This window comes from Leopardus geoffroyi, chromosome A2 (genome assembly GCF_018350155.1).
Source record: "Leopardus geoffroyi isolate Oge1 chromosome A2, O.geoffroyi_Oge1_pat1.0, whole genome shotgun sequence".
Lineage (NCBI taxonomy): Eukaryota > Metazoa > Chordata > Mammalia > Carnivora > Felidae > Leopardus > Leopardus geoffroyi.
Genome location: NC_059331.1, coordinates 21,070,462 through 21,086,325, shown reverse-complemented (window position 1 = coordinate 21,086,325; position 15,864 = coordinate 21,070,462). Strand labels below are relative to the sequence as shown.

The 15,864-nt window shown below is 51.0% G+C and overlaps 2 protein-coding genes across 6 annotated transcripts in view; one reads left to right on the top strand and one right to left on the bottom strand.

Annotated features, from left to right (window-relative positions):
- The window catches only part of NISCH (nischarin), a 33,226-nt gene extending 22,507 nt beyond the window's left edge, over positions 1 to 10,719 (bottom strand). For 2 of the 5 annotated variants that reach the window (XM_045493061.1, XM_045493062.1), the window contains exons 1-3: positions 10,411 to 10,719; positions 8,217 to 8,300; positions 7,442 to 7,624 (exon numbers count right to left, since the gene is read on the bottom strand). In XM_045493061.1, the coding sequence (XP_045349017.1) occupies positions 7,442 to 7,624; positions 8,217 to 8,300; positions 10,411 to 10,704 (561 nt within the window). In that variant the 5' untranslated portion in view covers positions 10,705 to 10,719. The remainder of the gene's footprint in view (positions 1 to 7,441; positions 7,625 to 8,216; positions 8,301 to 10,410) is intronic. The other 3 variants (XM_045493064.1, XM_045493065.1, XM_045493063.1) reach the window with 2 other exon arrangements.
- Positions 10,720 to 12,323: 1,604 nt separating this feature from the next.
- Positions 12,324 to 15,405, top strand: TNNC1 (troponin C1, slow skeletal and cardiac type). Its single transcript, XM_045493060.1, has 6 exons — positions 12,324 to 12,427; positions 13,951 to 13,981; positions 14,187 to 14,333; positions 14,610 to 14,724; positions 14,968 to 15,104; positions 15,190 to 15,405. The coding sequence occupies exons 1-6, from the start codon at positions 12,404 to 12,406 to the stop codon at positions 15,219 to 15,221; spliced, it is 486 nt and encodes a 161-aa protein (XP_045349016.1). The 5' UTR covers positions 12,324 to 12,403; the 3' UTR covers positions 15,222 to 15,405.
- The last annotated feature ends 459 nt before the right edge of the window (positions 15,406 to 15,864 follow it).

Genomic DNA, 15,864 nt, shown 5'->3' with positions numbered 1-15,864 from the left:
AATTTTATAGAAATTGGCCAAAAAGCAGCACAGTCATTTGGCCTTGAAGGCTCTCTCTGTACGTCACCAACTGCCTCAGTGCTTTTGTGTATAATTGTGGGGACAGTAGGGCCCCCAGCTGCAAATCCTGCAGGTAAGAATTTTAACAAACTGACAGATGGCAGCCTTCTGGTAAACAGGCCCAGATGGAGGCCACACAGTTGCCTTCGTAACTCATGGGAACAGCTCTGCCACCGGGACATGCGACTCACATATTTATGGGACTCAATAGGCACCAGATTGGAGACAGAGTGTCCTTTTCTTGTTTTTCTCTGTAGTTTGTCTGTGCCCTTACCTTTCATACATGATGGACATGTTAAAGTTGTTTATATGCTGTATCTTCTTCCTGTTGTGCATGCCTTTTACCTTTGTTTGTGGCAGTTTTCCTGACACAGAGATTTTTCCATTTTATAGAAGTTGTTTAATCTGTGCTTCTTTTTCTTCGTGACTTCAGGGCTCTTCCCCAACCCCAGGATTATATAAATATTCCTCTAATTTTTCTTTCAGTACCTTATACTGGCTTTTTAAAATGTGTTTATTTCTTTAAACTGCTTAAAATTCGGTTTACATATTCTACGAGAATAAGCCCCTTTGGCATCACAAATGGACAAAAAGCCCAAGGGAGAAAAATGAGCAAATGTGGCCCCAGCAGACGAAAGGTCAGATGAAAAGGGGCCACCAGGACAACACAGGCTCTGAGCAGGACAGGGCTCCAGCTAGGGAGGAGAGAGGCTCTCCCTTCATGGTGAAGTTCAACTTCAGTCTCTTGCAACAACTTAAACTCCATTATAGTTTCCTTGACTGCTGTGAAGAACTGAAGATTAGGAAGAGCTTGGAATGGTCCAAAGGCTCGTTTCTCTGCCAATAGTTTTGAGAGCCGCAGCCCGTCTCTAAGTTAAGTCCGCTGCCTGAGCATCACCTGGTGAGTCCTGAAAGAGGCAGGTTCCTGAGCAGCAACTCTCTGACCTGTGCTAGTAGTGACCCTGGGGATCCCAAAGGTCTCCTGCAAGAAAGGGCTCCCTGCCCTCCATCTGACCTAATAATGTTGCATTTCTTTGGGCAGCTGGCTTCAATGCCAACCCTGCCGATAGGACAAGGCTGGCATTTCCAGAAAACACAGAAAGCTGAGAGAGATAGTGAGGGCCAAGGGCTCATGCTAAGCAGAGAGCAGGGGTTTTACTTCGGGGCAATCTAAGCAGCAAACGATGTGACAATTTCTTTCCCACTCTTTGGGGCACAGGAAGTGCACACTGCTGCAACACTTTGTCTCCCAGGCTCATCTTCATCTGGGGAGACTTCATGGGACAGGAAAAAAGGAACATCTTGGCCCCTGAATTGAGAGTTCAAGTCTCCTAACAGAAGCATTTTGCTGGCCTCCTCAGAGTATTCTGGTTAAGCTGTAGCCTTGTGTGCAGAGCAAAGGTGAGCAGAATCAGGCCTTCTCCTGGTGTGGGAGGGTGGGGATGGGGTTCAGTGCCCCCCCCCCAATCTAAGCCACTGCAGATTCTGTTAGGTCACCTGAAGGGAAAGGTGACTCCCACACACCTCACCCAATCTGGGTGGAGGGGACCTAAAGTGCTTTGGGGTGCCACAAATGTCTGAATTGAGATGTTTTTTTTTTTTTTTTTTTTTTTACAGTTCTTTATTTTGAGAGAGACAGAAAGAGAGTGTGAGTGGGGAAGAGGGAGAGACAGAATCCGAAGCAGACTCTGTGCTGTCAGCGTAAGGTCTGACACAGGGCTTGAACTCACAAAATGGGAGATTATGACCTGAGCCGAGATCAAGAGCCGCGACACTTGACTAAGCCACTCAGGCACCCCAAAATGCAGGGTTTTTTTTTGTTTTTTTTTTTTTAATTTTTTTTTTCAACGTCTATTCATTTTTGGGACAGAGAGAGACAGAGCATGAACAGGGGAGGGGCAGAAAGAGAGGGAGACACAGAATCGGAAACAAGGCTGCAGGCTCCGAGCGGTCAGCACAGAGCCCGATGCGGGGCTCGAACTCACGGACCGCGAGATCGTGACCTGGCCGAAGTCGGACGCTCAACCGACTGCGCCACCCAGGCGCCCCTACCAAAATGCAGTTTTAAAAAAAGACATTCTTTATACCTCAAAACATTTTTCAGTAAAATTAGGTATGTTTAAAAACCATTAACACCCATCCCTAAATGGGTGCTAGACCAGTCAATCAGCCGCCTACCAGGACCACGTGTTGGTGTACGCCCTCAGGCAGCAGTGTGAGCTGCACACAAATGCGCCACAAACTAGTCAGGCTGTAGATCAAAAGCTACGTCTGTGCGTGTGGCACCCTGCGACCCAGTGCACCCCACAGCACACGTGCCTGTGCTCAAGACATAACCCCAGGCCAGTCCGACGCTTCTGCTTGGGCAGGAGCACAGAGTACTTGTTAGCAGGGCACAAACAAGGGACGCCATCACATGTCACTACGTGGTTCCCTCACACACATGCTAAGGGTTGGCGGGCCCTATATAGCTCTTATTTCATGACTGTGATGAGGCATTCTAGCAGGAGACGGGTATGTTATGTGCAATTCGGCTTTAAGTAAAACTTCCCCACTGAGACATTCAAGGCTAAATATTTACTGGGGAGAGCTCCAAGACCATAAGGATGCTGCATAGAAATCTGCTACCACTCACAGCCTCAGTACCTTGCCACTGAGACAAAGAATGGATGCGGATACTAAGGCTGATGTTAAGGTGGTAACAGTCCTATCACAGCTCCTGATTTCAAATTTCATAAAGCACCTTCGTCCTAGACAACTGGCTTTAAAATAAGAAAATGACAGAAATGCCACCTTTGACAAAAATTGGATGCCTTTCCTTACCAGGGCAGCCAGCACTGGATGGCATTTGGTGAGCCCCCATGGGCCCACTGCTCTTCCAGGCTCTTTACCTTCACTGCACGGTCTCCACCAATTCTCAAGCTTGGGGGACATCACCCCCAAGTTTACAAAGGAAGGACTGAGACACAGAGAGGTCAAATGACTGACTTAGAAGAAACAGTCAGGAAGCGGCTTGCCTCCTAAGTCCACTGGTTGACATCCTGCCTCAAAATGGTGTGTTAAAATTCTCTGTGGGATTCCATTTCACTGAATTTGAAAACCTCTGCTTGGGGGGTGTTGGGATGAGGTTTGTCACTGAGAGTTCCAGGAGTACTGAGCCACAGCTATCTGGAGGGAAACAGCACAGCAACAGGCCCAGTGCCGAGGTGTACCCACCCACTCACTGCAACACAGGCGGCTGGGCTGCCCCAGCCCCTGGATTCTCCGGCTTAGAGCTGGCCACAGACAGATGAACTGCTTTCTTGCCTTGCCATCAAAATCCACACTGCAAAGGAATGAAGTTGGACCCTTACCTCACACGATAAACAAAAACTAACTCTACGTGGATGAAAGACCTAAATATAAGAGTTAAAACCATAATAGTCTTAGAAGAAGAAAACAAAGCTCTAAAGTTCTGTAATCTTGGATTAGACCATGCTTTCTAAGGACGTCAATAACATAAGTGACCAAAGGAAAAAAAATGGATGAAATGAACTTCATCAAAATCTAAAACTTTTATGTTTCAAAGGACAGTACCAAGAAAATGAAAAGACAATTTGCACAATGGGAAAAATATTTACATATCACATTTCTGATAAGGGTCTAATACCCAGAATACACTTGAAAAATTCCTAAAACTCAACCACAAAAACACAAGTAACCTAATTTTTTAAAGTGCCAAGGAGGGGCGCCTGGATGGCTCAGTTGGTTTGGGTGTCTGACTTCAGTTCAGGTCATGAGTTGAGCCCCACATGGGGTTCTGTGCTGACAGCTCAGAGCCTGCAGTCTGCTTCGTATTGTTCTCCCCCTCTCTCTGCCCCTCCCTTTCTCCCCTCTCAAAAATAAACAAACATTAAAAAAATTTTTTTTTAATTAAAAATGAAAAAATAAAATGCCAAGGATATCTGAATACATTTCTCCGCTGACAGTATACAAATGACAAATAAGCATACGAAAAGAGGCAGCCTCATTAGGGAAATGCAAATCAAAACAAGGAGACACCACTTCACACCCACTAGGATGGCTATCAAAAAAAGTGGACAGTACCAAGTTCGACAAGGATGTGGGGGGAAGAGAGCCTGTATATTACTGATAGGAATGTCAAATGGAAAAATTTTGGCAGCTCCCCACAGGACCCAGCAATGCCACTCTTTATATATCCCCAACAGAAAGGAAAACATATGGTCCATATAAAAACTTATATGTGAATGTTCACAGCAGCATTATGCATCATAGCCAAAACGTGGAAACCCAAATGTCCGTCGACTGAAAGATAATGTCATACATCTAAACAGCAGAATATTACTCAGCCAAAAAAGGACCAGAGTACAATACAAATGGACCTTGCAAGCATCATGCTAAGCAAAAGAAGCCCATCACAAAGGCCACATTTGTATGATTCCATTTATATGAAATGTCCAGAATAGGCAAATCCATGGGGTACAGAAAGTACATCAGTGATTACTGATGGGTACACAGTTCCTTTCCAGAATGATGAATGTTCTGGAATTAGACAGTGGTGATATCCACACAACTATGTGAATATACTAAAACCAAGGAACTGTATGCCTTACAAGAGTGAATTCTATGGTATGTGAATTCTATTTTAACGAAAAAAAAAAAAAAAAACACAAAAAAACACAAAACCAGGCTCAGGACAAGTAGGGTTCCCTGAGCCAGACCTGTCCAACGTCAGCCCCACAAGAAGTGGAACACGTTGGGAACAATTTCAGTGAGGATGCTGATGGGACAAAGGTCGGCAGAAACATTCCCTTTAGAGCTTCCAGCCTACAGAAAAGGCTAAAAAATCTTTCAGGTCCTGTTTGTTCAAACTCATTTGAAGATCTAGTGGTTCTCAACCAGGTGCAATTTTGTCCCTCAGGGGAATATTTGTCAATGCGTGAGGCCATTTTGGTTGTCACAACCTGGGGCGGCTACTGGCGTCCAGGGGGCAGAGTACAGAGATGCCGCTCAGCAGTGCACAGGACAATCCTCCTGACAATCATCCAGCCCCAAAGGTCAACAGTGCCACGGCTGAGAAACCAGGATTTAAGGTAATGATGGGTCAATTACTTTTTTAAAATCCTTGCATGTATACAACCCAGGGCCCTTCTTCTTTTTATTTTTTTTTATTTTTTATTATTTTTTATTTTTTGAGAGACAGACAGAGAGCAAGCTGGGGAAGGAGCAGAGAGGGGGGAGACACAGAATCCGAAGCATGCTCCAGACTCTGAGCTGTCAGCACAGAGCCCGATGAGGGGCTCGAACTCACAAACTGCGAGAACATGACCTGAGCTGAGGTTGGACACTTAACCGACTGAGCCACCCAGGCACTCCCAGGGGCCCTTGTGATAACAGTAATTTCAATATGTCCGATATGTTCCAAACAGTAGAGCATGCCTCAAACCAGAACCTCAGATGTGGGCCAGCCCAGGCCTACCTCAGGCAAACCTATCTCAGAAGAGCAGCCCAGGCCTTTCCATGCTCAGAGCTGGGCAAACCTGAGGTAGCCAGGAGATTTGTTCCTCAAAGGCCTAGGTCTTAACTAATGAATTATACTTTCAAAGGGCTGCTTATCAAGTTTTAGCCTTTAATGACTAATCAAAGCTTTCTTAAAGAACAGCATTTCCTAAAATACTAACCGATAGTTTCTCTGAAAAACTCCCATAAGGAATGGAAATTTTTCCTCACATACAGAAAGAAAATGTAAAAAAAAAATACCTACAACAGGAAACTGCTAGCCACATACACTACTGGTATATGCTGAATAAAATCCGAAGCATTTATATAGATACATGCCATCTGTAAATGTCACCCTTTTTCCTCACAGCCCCTCCAAGCTTAGTGACCCAATACTAGCGTTATCACCAAATTTCCAGGCTCTATCTAGCACTCCAAGAAAGGTTCAACTGTCCTACTCTGAAAGCACTTCAAGAAAGTTGTGTTTTAAACATTATTGGAGCCTTTAAGGCCACAACCTACAGGTCCCTTCCTAAAAGGTAAGCCTGAAAATGGAATGGGTTCTTTCATATCTTCATCACATAGAGAGAAAACGATTAAATGTCAATTATCCAAAAACCTATCACCCAGAGATGACTCTTAGTATTGTGGTATATGATCTTTCAGAATTTTCCTGGACAAATATTCCCACATAAACCTATTTTCAAAAAAACAGGACCATTTTATAGCCTTCTCATTTCATACAGTAATATACTTATTTTCCTTTGTCAATGAATCCACAGCTACACCATCATTTTCTAGCAGAATATCCGATTACATGATCAAAAATCCTGTGATTTTTTAAAAAACCGCCTCCACTGGACTTTTGATAGTCTTCAGTATTTTGCTACTATCCTGGAATGTACCTATATCCTTTTCTTTTCTTTTCCTTTTTTTTTTAAATTTACTGTGAGAGAGAAGGGGGGCAGGCATGAGCGAGCTGGGGAGGGGCAGAGAGAGAAAGAGAGGGAGAGGGAGGGAGGGAGGGAGGGAGAGGGAGAGAGGGAGGGAGGGAGGGAGAGAGGGAGAGAGGGAGAGAGAGAGAGAGAGAGAGAGAGAGAATCCCAAACAGGCTCCACACTGCCACCACAGAGCCCAATGCGGAGTGTGAATCCACAAACAGTGAGATCGTGACCTGAGCCGAAATCTAGAGTCAGATTCTCAACCTACTTAGCCACCGACTGAGCCACCCATACCTATATCCTTTTCACAGTGGCCTGACTTTCCCCCACTAGAATAAATTCGCAGAAGTGGAATAGTTAGCTGTTTTCAATGTTTGAGTTTCACACAGCTGAACTTCCCTGTGTGAAGTGTGACAGCTTGTCCTGTCACCAGCAGCCCATGAAAGTTGTTCCTCTATCCAAAGGGAGTACAGAGCCGCTCCAGGGCATACACTGCAGTCTATCTATCTACGGACACTCGGCACCCTGGACCCTGAAGATGCCCTCAGATAGCAATATTCTGCTGACACAGCCTGACTCCTTAGTCCTGAGCTGTAAACCAACAACGAAATGATAGTCTGTGCCAGGTGTCAGCTGTTTCTAATCTACCCGCATCCATTTGGACAGAAAACTAGCTTCAACACCCACAGGCTGTTTTTGCTCAACAAAATGCCCTGTGGTAAAGGAAAACCTGTCTGTGGCTACAGGCTAATTTAGAGCAAATCTGTCAACAAACATGCTCCTGCCCATATCCCGTCCCCACCCCGGTGATGTTCTTACATCTTTCTAACCTCGGGGTCAAACCCCAGCCCACCTCTCCTGAAAGCTGAGACTGGACACTGGTTTATGCCTTGAGCTGTGGTGGCTGCAGGCTTGCAAGGGAACACCTAGGAGGAACTTACATAGAAATGAAAATGTAAGAAGTGGGCCAGCACACTGGGGGCCACACCAGGGAAGGTGGCCAGGAGCGTCTGCAGGTAGATCTCCAGATCCTTCTCTCTCTTTTCCACCAAGCTTCTCGAGTTTTTCCCAATTATCTTTTTGGGCGGAAGTAGGTTTTTATCAATTTTCCTTTCTGCAACCAGCTGTAAGAAAACAGAAGCACGGTCAACCACAGACCAAGAGGTTCTGCAATGGTGCAGGACCAAGGCAAGCAGCCTGAGGACAGGAGCCTGTCACAACTTCCACAACCCGTCTTGGCAGCAGTGTCAGAATTAGTGACCAAACTAGTGCATCTGGAACTTGGCCTCATCAGAGTCAACTAGGATTAGAAATACCAGTACAATCCCAGACAAGGAGCTCCATCTGGAGACTGTGGAGACATTCAGAAAATACCTCCAGGCCTCTAAAAACCATCATCTTTTCCAAACCAGAATGGAAAAGAATCAGGGCGGTACTCTGTCTTTAAAACACTCATGTTGCAAATGACCCAGAGAAAGGCAGCTCTACCCAAAAACAAAGAAAGGAATGGAATCACAGCTGGATATTAAAGTATAGGCTCTGGAATAGCTACAGTCAGGTGAAACAAGTTCAAACCTGTTTCCTCCCCAGGAAACTAAACATTATAGGCACGGAGCCGGTTTTGCCCTAAATTTAATGTGTGGCACAATGGGAATTTGGCCTAAAAGCACCCCCCCCCAAGCCCTGAGACACAGATCCCCAGTTCTCAAGAGTTACCTTTTCGTGCAGATCATAGAAATCGCTGTAGCGGTGCTTGACTGTCCATTCATGGCTGCCAACAGTGACCTGGATGATGTAAACCTACAAGGGAAAACCAATAGTCCTTGCCCAGCCAGCAACAAGGAAAGCCTAGTTCTCCCCTCAGCAATAGCTGCAGGCCACCCAGACGGTCCCAGCACCCAGGCCAAAGCTAGGCTACCCTTGCCTGTTAGCCTCCGCATCTGACCCTAAGCAGCAGGACCCCCTCTCAACCTCCTCCACAGTCCTAGCACTGGCTGCCAGGCACATGGAATCGATCTGTGGCTCTGTCCAACAGTGAGGAACAAAAAAGGTGACCATCCTATCAAGCCATCTCTTTAGTTTTTTTTGTTGTTGTTTTTTGTTTTTTACTTCCAGCCTCCAACCTGAGCTGCAGGCAAGGCCACCCTTCCAGGGGAGGCATAACAGGGTGGGGTCTGGAGGGACTAGCTTCTCTGCTGTATATTTTTCCAGGTGCCCCGACTATATTCTAGAAGCAAGTCCCTTCCCAAAGCTTTCAGCTGGTTCATGGCTATGATTTCTGTTGCTGAGCCAGGAGTCAAAGTACTAAGAAGTTGATGGGAGGGCGGGGGAAGAGCAGTGATGAACAATCAAATCCTAGCAGAAGGCAATATAGCTTAGCGGTTAAGGGACTGGGCCCTGGAGTCAAGGAAGACCTGAGTTCAAAACTCAGGTTCTGCCATTTCCCGGCTGTGGCTTATGTAAGTGACTGGGAGCCTAAATTCTCTCTGAGCCTCAGTTTTTCCACCTTAAAATCTGATAGGCTTAACAATCAAATAAAGTAATTCACGTAAAATGCTTCGTGCAAGGCGTGACATGTAGCAAATGTTCAACAAACGTAGGTGTGTTAATAATATTCAACTCAGCACAGCCAGAGACAAGCCGTAGGGTCAGCCTGGATCACCACTTCCCTGGTACCCATGCAGAGGAAGGCCTCAACCCCTCCGAATGAGAGCTTTTTGGAACTGACGTCCCAGCTGAATGCTGCTTAGGGGTGATGGACAGCCAGCCATCCGCTCAGAGATCCTAACCCTCACCTGGAGAGGCCCTCTGGTCCCAGTGTCCTGCCCCTCTCTGCAGCATGCAGGGAAGGGGGAGGAGAAATAATCAACTCAGCTGAAGCCTCCAAGGCAGAGCAGCCATTTCTCTAGGACTGGCCTGTTGCTCCAGGATCCTCCCCCAGCCCCTCTTTCCAGCCTGGCAGCTTCCCTCTCCCTCCTGCTGCCCAGGAAAGGAAAAAGACCCAGGGAAATGACCCTTAGGAGGAGGGTTAGGATGAGGCCCAAAGTGGTGGGGTGAAGGCAGGGCCAAAGCCGCCCACCCCCACCACTTCCCACCCTCAGGGAACAAAGAACCAGAGGCTGGGAGATGCTCAACACGCCCCCACCCCAAGACCAGTCCCTGCTAGGCAGCCTACCAGGTCCAGCAACCTGGTGATCAACCCCATCCAGACCCAGAAAAGCCTCCCAACTCCATCACAGTCTGGAACTCCATCCCCCTTTTCTGTTCTCCACCTCCCCAGCCTTGATTGAAGTGTGTGGGCGGCTTGCTGCCCCGACAGCCACCGCCCCCTCCCCCCCCCCCCCCCCCCCCCCCCCCCCCCCCCGCAAACCATGAAGACCCCTGAGGTTCCTGGGTCTTAACAGTTTCTGTCCAGAGTGACCATCTCAATTCCCCCGTGTCACGGCTCCACTCCTCCCCCATTCTGGTCAATGCCTGACCCCCTAGGGCCTCGGAGCTCCAGATCCCCCGTCATTTTTAAAGCAAATCTCAATTGCGACCCCAACGCCCCCCCCAAGATCAAGACCCCGCTCCCTCTTCTTCAGGGCCTGCAGGGACCCCCGAACCTTTCCCCTGATTACATCCATCTGAGACCCCTCCCCTCCTGGAGCCCCTGTCACGTCCTCCCAGGCCCGCGCCCTTCCAGGCCTAGAGGATCTACAAGGGCCTCCGCCTCATCTAGACTCCCGTCTTCCGCAGACCCCCTTTATCCCCAGATCCTCCCCAAACCTAACCTTTTCTGAAAATGTACCCATTCCCCAAGCTCCCTCCCTGGACCCAACCCGGGACCCTGTTTCCGGACATGCGGAACCGAACCCCCTTCCCCAGATTCCTCTCCTCGAAATCGGGGCCCCCGCTACCCCCTCCTCACCGGTGGCGGGGCCCAGATACCCCCCAATCCTCTCGACTCGGACTTCGGGTTCCAGTCGCTACCCCTAGTTATGGCGCTCGCGCCCCCTGCACACCGTATACGTGTCCACGAGCTCAGAGCCCACGACGCGCGCCTCCTTGACTGGCTCGGCCTCTCGCTCGGGCCCGAAGCAGCGCGCAGCCGCCGCCATATTCCGGGATCCGTTGCTGCAGCCGCTACCGCCGGTCGCAGACTGGCAGGAGCAAGGGGCGGGGTCGGCGTCCCACCCGCCCCCGTCGCACGCCTTGCCGCCATCTTGGCCCCGCCTCCTCCTCGCGCCCTCGCCCCGCCCCTCGCGTGTAATTGACAGCAGCCGCCAAAGGCGCGCGTGCGCAAGCCGTAGAGGCCTGAGAGTTTGTATGATTAGCGATCTGTGTCTTGCGGTGCTGCCTGCAGCCTGGGAGAAGACATGCACTGGGCCGGGGACAGTCCTGTACATTGCCACTCGGTGCCCTGGAAGGGAGGACAGAAGATCCCGCACCTCACGGGCAACCCAAAGCAAGTCATTGCACCACCTGGCCTCAGTTTCCCAGTCCTGAAAAGGGGCAGGCCAAACCTGGCTTTCAGGCTCATTCCCTGTAGGACACGAGAGGGTTGAAGGAGACATATGAGCTGTGCTTAGAGCCCGAGCTGGACAGAGGTTCTTAACCTCTCCAAGACTTGGAGAGATGTTTTATCATAAGAGGTTAATCAATGCAGTGCCCAGCACTCAAGGCCTGGAGCTTGTGTGGTTATCAAGTGGGGGTTCTGCATGTAGGTGGGAGGGATATGTGCTGGCCATCGAGTGCAAGACCCCCAGATGGTGCCCTACCAGAGCTCAGAAGGAGGGGATGGCAGACTGGCCCTGGACACAGAAACTGCAGTGCTGGAATGGGAGAAGCACAGGTACAGAGAATCCTAACTGGGGAAGCCCCCAGACCCAGAAGAGGGAGATGGTAACCCAGCTGGAGGGGATAGTAGCACAGATAGAGCATCTGTGTTTATTGAATGACTAAGTGAAGCTTACTCAAGCCCAGAGCACTCCTTGGGGAGATGAGAGGTCTTGGGCATGGATCCTCTGACACTCCTGGCTGAAGGGGTCCGGACCACTCTGTACTAAGGTGGGTCAATAACTTCCTTCTCCAGTGGTATCTGGGTAGCTCAGTCGGTTAAGCCTCTGACTTCAGCTCAGGTCATGATCTCATGGTTTGTGGGTTCTAGCCCCTTGTCAGACTCTGTGCTAACAGCCTGGAGCCTGCTTTGGATTCTGTGTCTCACCTCTCTCTCTTTGCCCTTCCCCCACCTGTGTGCATGCCCCCCCCCCAAAGTAAATAAATAAACTTTTTAAAAAACTAAAAAAAAAAATAATAACTTCCTTCTCCAACAGTTACACAGCACCATACTCTGAGCTTGGCTTTCAAAGCTTCTCTTGGCACAGCCTCTCCTTGCTTACTGCTGGCCAGCACCCCCACCCCCCCCACCCCAACCCCCGCCCCCCAGCAGGTTTAACTTAAGCCAGGGACTACCAAGTCGGTCATACCTTGAGCAAGTCACTAGTTCCTCCAGGAGCCTCAGTTTCCTAATCTGAAAAGTGGGAATAATATTGCCCACCTCTCTAATCAGATAGGAGTTGAGTAACTGCGTATAGGAGCCTAGATTGGGGTCCACTACTTTGCAGCATCTGTCCTGTCTTCGGCTCATGTTTTCATTCATTCAAGAAACCTTTCCAGAGGGTCCCTTGGGGGGCATGGGGGACAGAGAGGGAAAGATGTGGTCCTTGCAGCCCTTCCTCTGCTCCCTGCACTGGGCAGAGGACACAGGAACTCAAGCCAGCCTGAGATCACCAGGGCTGGGGGAGGGGGTGGAGGATACTGCAAGCAGGGGTGGGCTGGGCCAGCAGGAATGTGGTGGGGCAGGGCTATTTAAGCCCAGGACTGGCGGGCAACGCCAGCAGCCTGCCCTGTGAGCCGCCAGCATGGATGACATCTACAAGGCTGCGGTGAGGGACTGGGCTGGGCAGGGCTGGGGTGGGTGGGCCCCCTGGGGGCTCACTCAACTCAGGATGGGGGTGGGCACAAAGGTGGTAGAGACCCAGGAAAGGGCCCTGCACTTTCAGCCCAAGCCCTCAAGGGGACAGTGGATCTGGCATTCCAGTTCTAGGGTGTGGAAGGAGTGAGGGGTTCAGGGTCTGGAGAGAAGCTGTCAGGTGGGTGGAGGAGATCACAGCTTTTAGCATCATGTCTGTCCCCATCTCCAAGTGTCTGTAGTCTGTGTCACTGTCTTCTGGCCACATCTCCCTTCACTTATGTCTGTGGTCTCTGGACCTTTGCCTTTTTTAGTCTTTTTCCATCTCTTTGTTCCTTCCAAGCTGTCCCTCCGAGTCTCTGCTGCTGTCTCCCTGTCCCCCCGACCCCTTCCTGCCCCTTACATTCTGCTTCTCACACTCACAATCCCCCACCTACCTCCAGTTCCTTGGATGGCTGAAGATGCTGTGGAGGGTGGGACAAGAGTTTGAGGAGGGGGCTGGAGAGCTGGAATCCTAAGCTGGAGAAGGGGCTTTGAAGTTTGAGGTAGACAGGGAAGCACTGGCCACAGGGGAGAGACAGGGAAAAGGGAATAGAGAACTGGGGCCCCAGCCCACATCAGGCCTGGCAGGCACAAGTCTCGGTGGTTTAGCCAGGGGTGAGGGCTGGAGAGTGGTCACCCCATGTCCCTGCAGCATCCTGGGGTCACAGAGGGGTTTTAGATGCTAGTCCCTCCCAGGAGGGGGGTGTTGATGACCTCCCCCTGCCCCAGAGACAAGGACATTCGGCACAGACAGCTGTCCCCAAGGGAACCCTTCCCTCCACCCTGGTAGTGCAGCCCCCCTCCTGGGCAGGGAAGATCTACAGCTGGCTCTGGGGGCGGCCCTGCCTATCCCGCAGGAGTCCATGGATCTGGGGCGGGTAGCCCTCCACCCCGTGCCCATACAAGGCCTGGCGGGGCTGGAGACTAATTTTGGCTCCTGAGGCACCATCAGGCCAGGGGGCCAGATAACGCTGCCCCACCCCCTGCATGCCAGAGTCCCCAGAACAATCACCAGGTTTAACTTTGTCCCCCGTTAAAAATAGCCCAGTGGCTATCCCGGTCAGATTACTGTGGGTGGCTTTGCCCATCCCCACACTGGTTTTATTGTCCCAACCTGAGGGACAGCTGTCCCTCAGGCCACTCAGCTTGGGTTTCAGAAGGGGGGCCAAAAGGGCATTGAGTGAGTGCCCACTGAGTGGGCACTGAGTATTGTTACTCAGGGTCACCTTGGCCCTGGAGGGGGCACCCACCTGTCACCCTGGCCTTAAGCCCAGTCTTAGTGAGGCCAGCTGGGTCACCTCAGGGCTTCAGGGACAGGGAGGGAGGCCTGAGGACTGTGACCTGGGAATGGCCTGTCTATTCCTGGCTTCACTCTTCCTATCTGTGGAATGGGTTGGTTTCCTTAAAGGCAACTAAGGCCTGAGTCTGAGTCCTGAGACCTCTTTTCCTCTCTAGGTAGAACAGCTAACAGAAGAGCAGAAAAATGGTGAGTGCCCAAACATATGTGTGGGGACAGCAGGGCTGGGCTGGGAGGGCATGAGGACCCCAGAGGCTGGGTCCCTCTCAGTGTGACCCACTGAGGTCTTGGGGGGAAATGGGCAAGTTGGCAGGTGGCCCCAGGGGTCTGGCCTTCTGGGGTCTTTGCTTCTGAGCCCTGGCCACTCTGCACTTCCCCCCTACCTTGGACACAGAGTTCAAGGCAGCCTTTGACATCTTCGTGCTGGGCGCTGAGGATGGCTGCATCAGCACCAAGGAGCTGGGCAAGGTGATGAGGATGCTGGGACAGAATCCCACACCTGAGGAGCTGCAGGAGATGATTGACGAGGTGGATGAGGACGGTGAGCCCCTCTGTCCCCCCCGCCCCGCCCCAGGCTCCAGACCCATATCACCCTCTGGTTGCTGAGGACCTGAGTCCTGACTCCGCCACTTATTATTCTGTGCCCTTGAAGGAACTATTTTGCCTCTCTGAGCCTCAGTAATCTCATCTATGAAATGGGGATAACGACCGCACTCGTCTCACAGGGTTGCTAAAAGGATGCAGCAACAATACTGGGGTCTAATGTTGAGACCATTGTAACCGTCCCTCACTAATGGCTCTGCTGCTAACCTTGTAGGCAGTGGCACCGTGGACTTTGATGAGTTCCTGGTCATGATGGTTCGGTGCATGAAGGATGACAGCAAAGGAAAGTCTGAGGAGGAGCTGTCAGACCTCTTCCGCATGTTTGACAAGTGAGTGCATGACGCTGGACCTCTCACCCTGAACCTAACAGAGCTGGGGAAAGGGGGACAGTTTGTGATGTCAAGGTCTCAGTCTCCCATGCTGTGCAATGGGGGAATGGGATGCCCCACCTCCCAGTGGCCCTGCCTTGCTTCTTGGGGTCATGGGTGGGGCTGCTTCTTCCCTTCATCTAGCCCCCACCATGAGCTCTCGAGGTCCCCTTCACCCTCTCCACCCCACTCCCCACCCCCCAGAAATGCTGATGGCTACATCGACCTGGATGAGCTGAAGGTGATGCTTCAAGCTACAGGTGAGACCATCACGGAAGATGACATTGAGGAGCTCATGAAGGATGGTGACAAGAACAACGATGGCCGCATTGACTATGATGGTGAGGGGCGGGGTGTGCTGGGTCCCCGTTGCCCACACCCTGCCTAGCCCCCTTCTCTGACCGAGGCCTGTCTCTCTCTCCACAGAGTTCCTGGAGTTCATGAAGGGGGTGGAGTAGACACCAACCCTCTCCCAGAGCTGCCTGTGCTACCTGGCGACTCCAGCCGGACCCTGGGGTGGGGGTAAGGGACCAGGGTCCCCAGCATGTGAGCTTGGGTGTGTCCTTGGCCGACCGTGGGCCCTCACTGACTGCCTCCCCCAGCCCTATCCTAGGGAACTCAAATAAAGCCCTGCTCCCTGGAGGCCTGGTGTCTGGCTTTCATTCCCTGGGGGGCTGTGGATGCTCCACCAGGGTCCACTGATGCTCTGATGACCACTTCCTGCTTTATCCCAGAGCCTGTGTTCTGCCCATCCCTATACATAGGCTTCTGCCAGAGGGGTTAGATTAGATTAGAGATTACCATGTTCCATGGCCCGCTGACTCCTTTCTGTGACTGTTGATGTCCAGATGATTCAGCATCTGGAATTGGTGGTGGCCTGGGAATCCACATTTAACAGGCTCCTGGCGGCTGTGGCTCTGGTCAGCCAGTTGGCTGAGAGGTCCTGTGCTTGGAGAGAACAGGGCACCCTTCTAGGTCCTGGAGGCCACTCGGCACAGCAGCCCAGCTCCCTCTCGGCTCTGGTTGTGGAGAAGCAGGATGCCACATGGGCTCAGTAGGCTGTAGTACCAGTCCATGTGCCCGCTCGCTTGCATTTCGTGC

What these genes read in the sequence shown, in the direction of transcription:
- TNNC1 (XM_045493060.1), top strand. Translation starts at nt 12,404, where the DNA reads ATGGATGACATCTACAAGGCTGCG. An exon ending in AACAGAAGAGCAGAAAAATG is followed by an intron (nt 13,982 to 14,186) that starts GTGAGTGCCCAA and finishes CCTTGGACACAG; the next exon opens with AGTTCAAGGCAGCCTTTGAC. An exon ending in TGGCCGCATTGACTATGATG is followed by an intron (nt 15,105 to 15,189) that starts GTGAGGGGCGGG and finishes CTCTCTCCACAG; the next exon opens with AGTTCCTGGAGTTCATGAAG.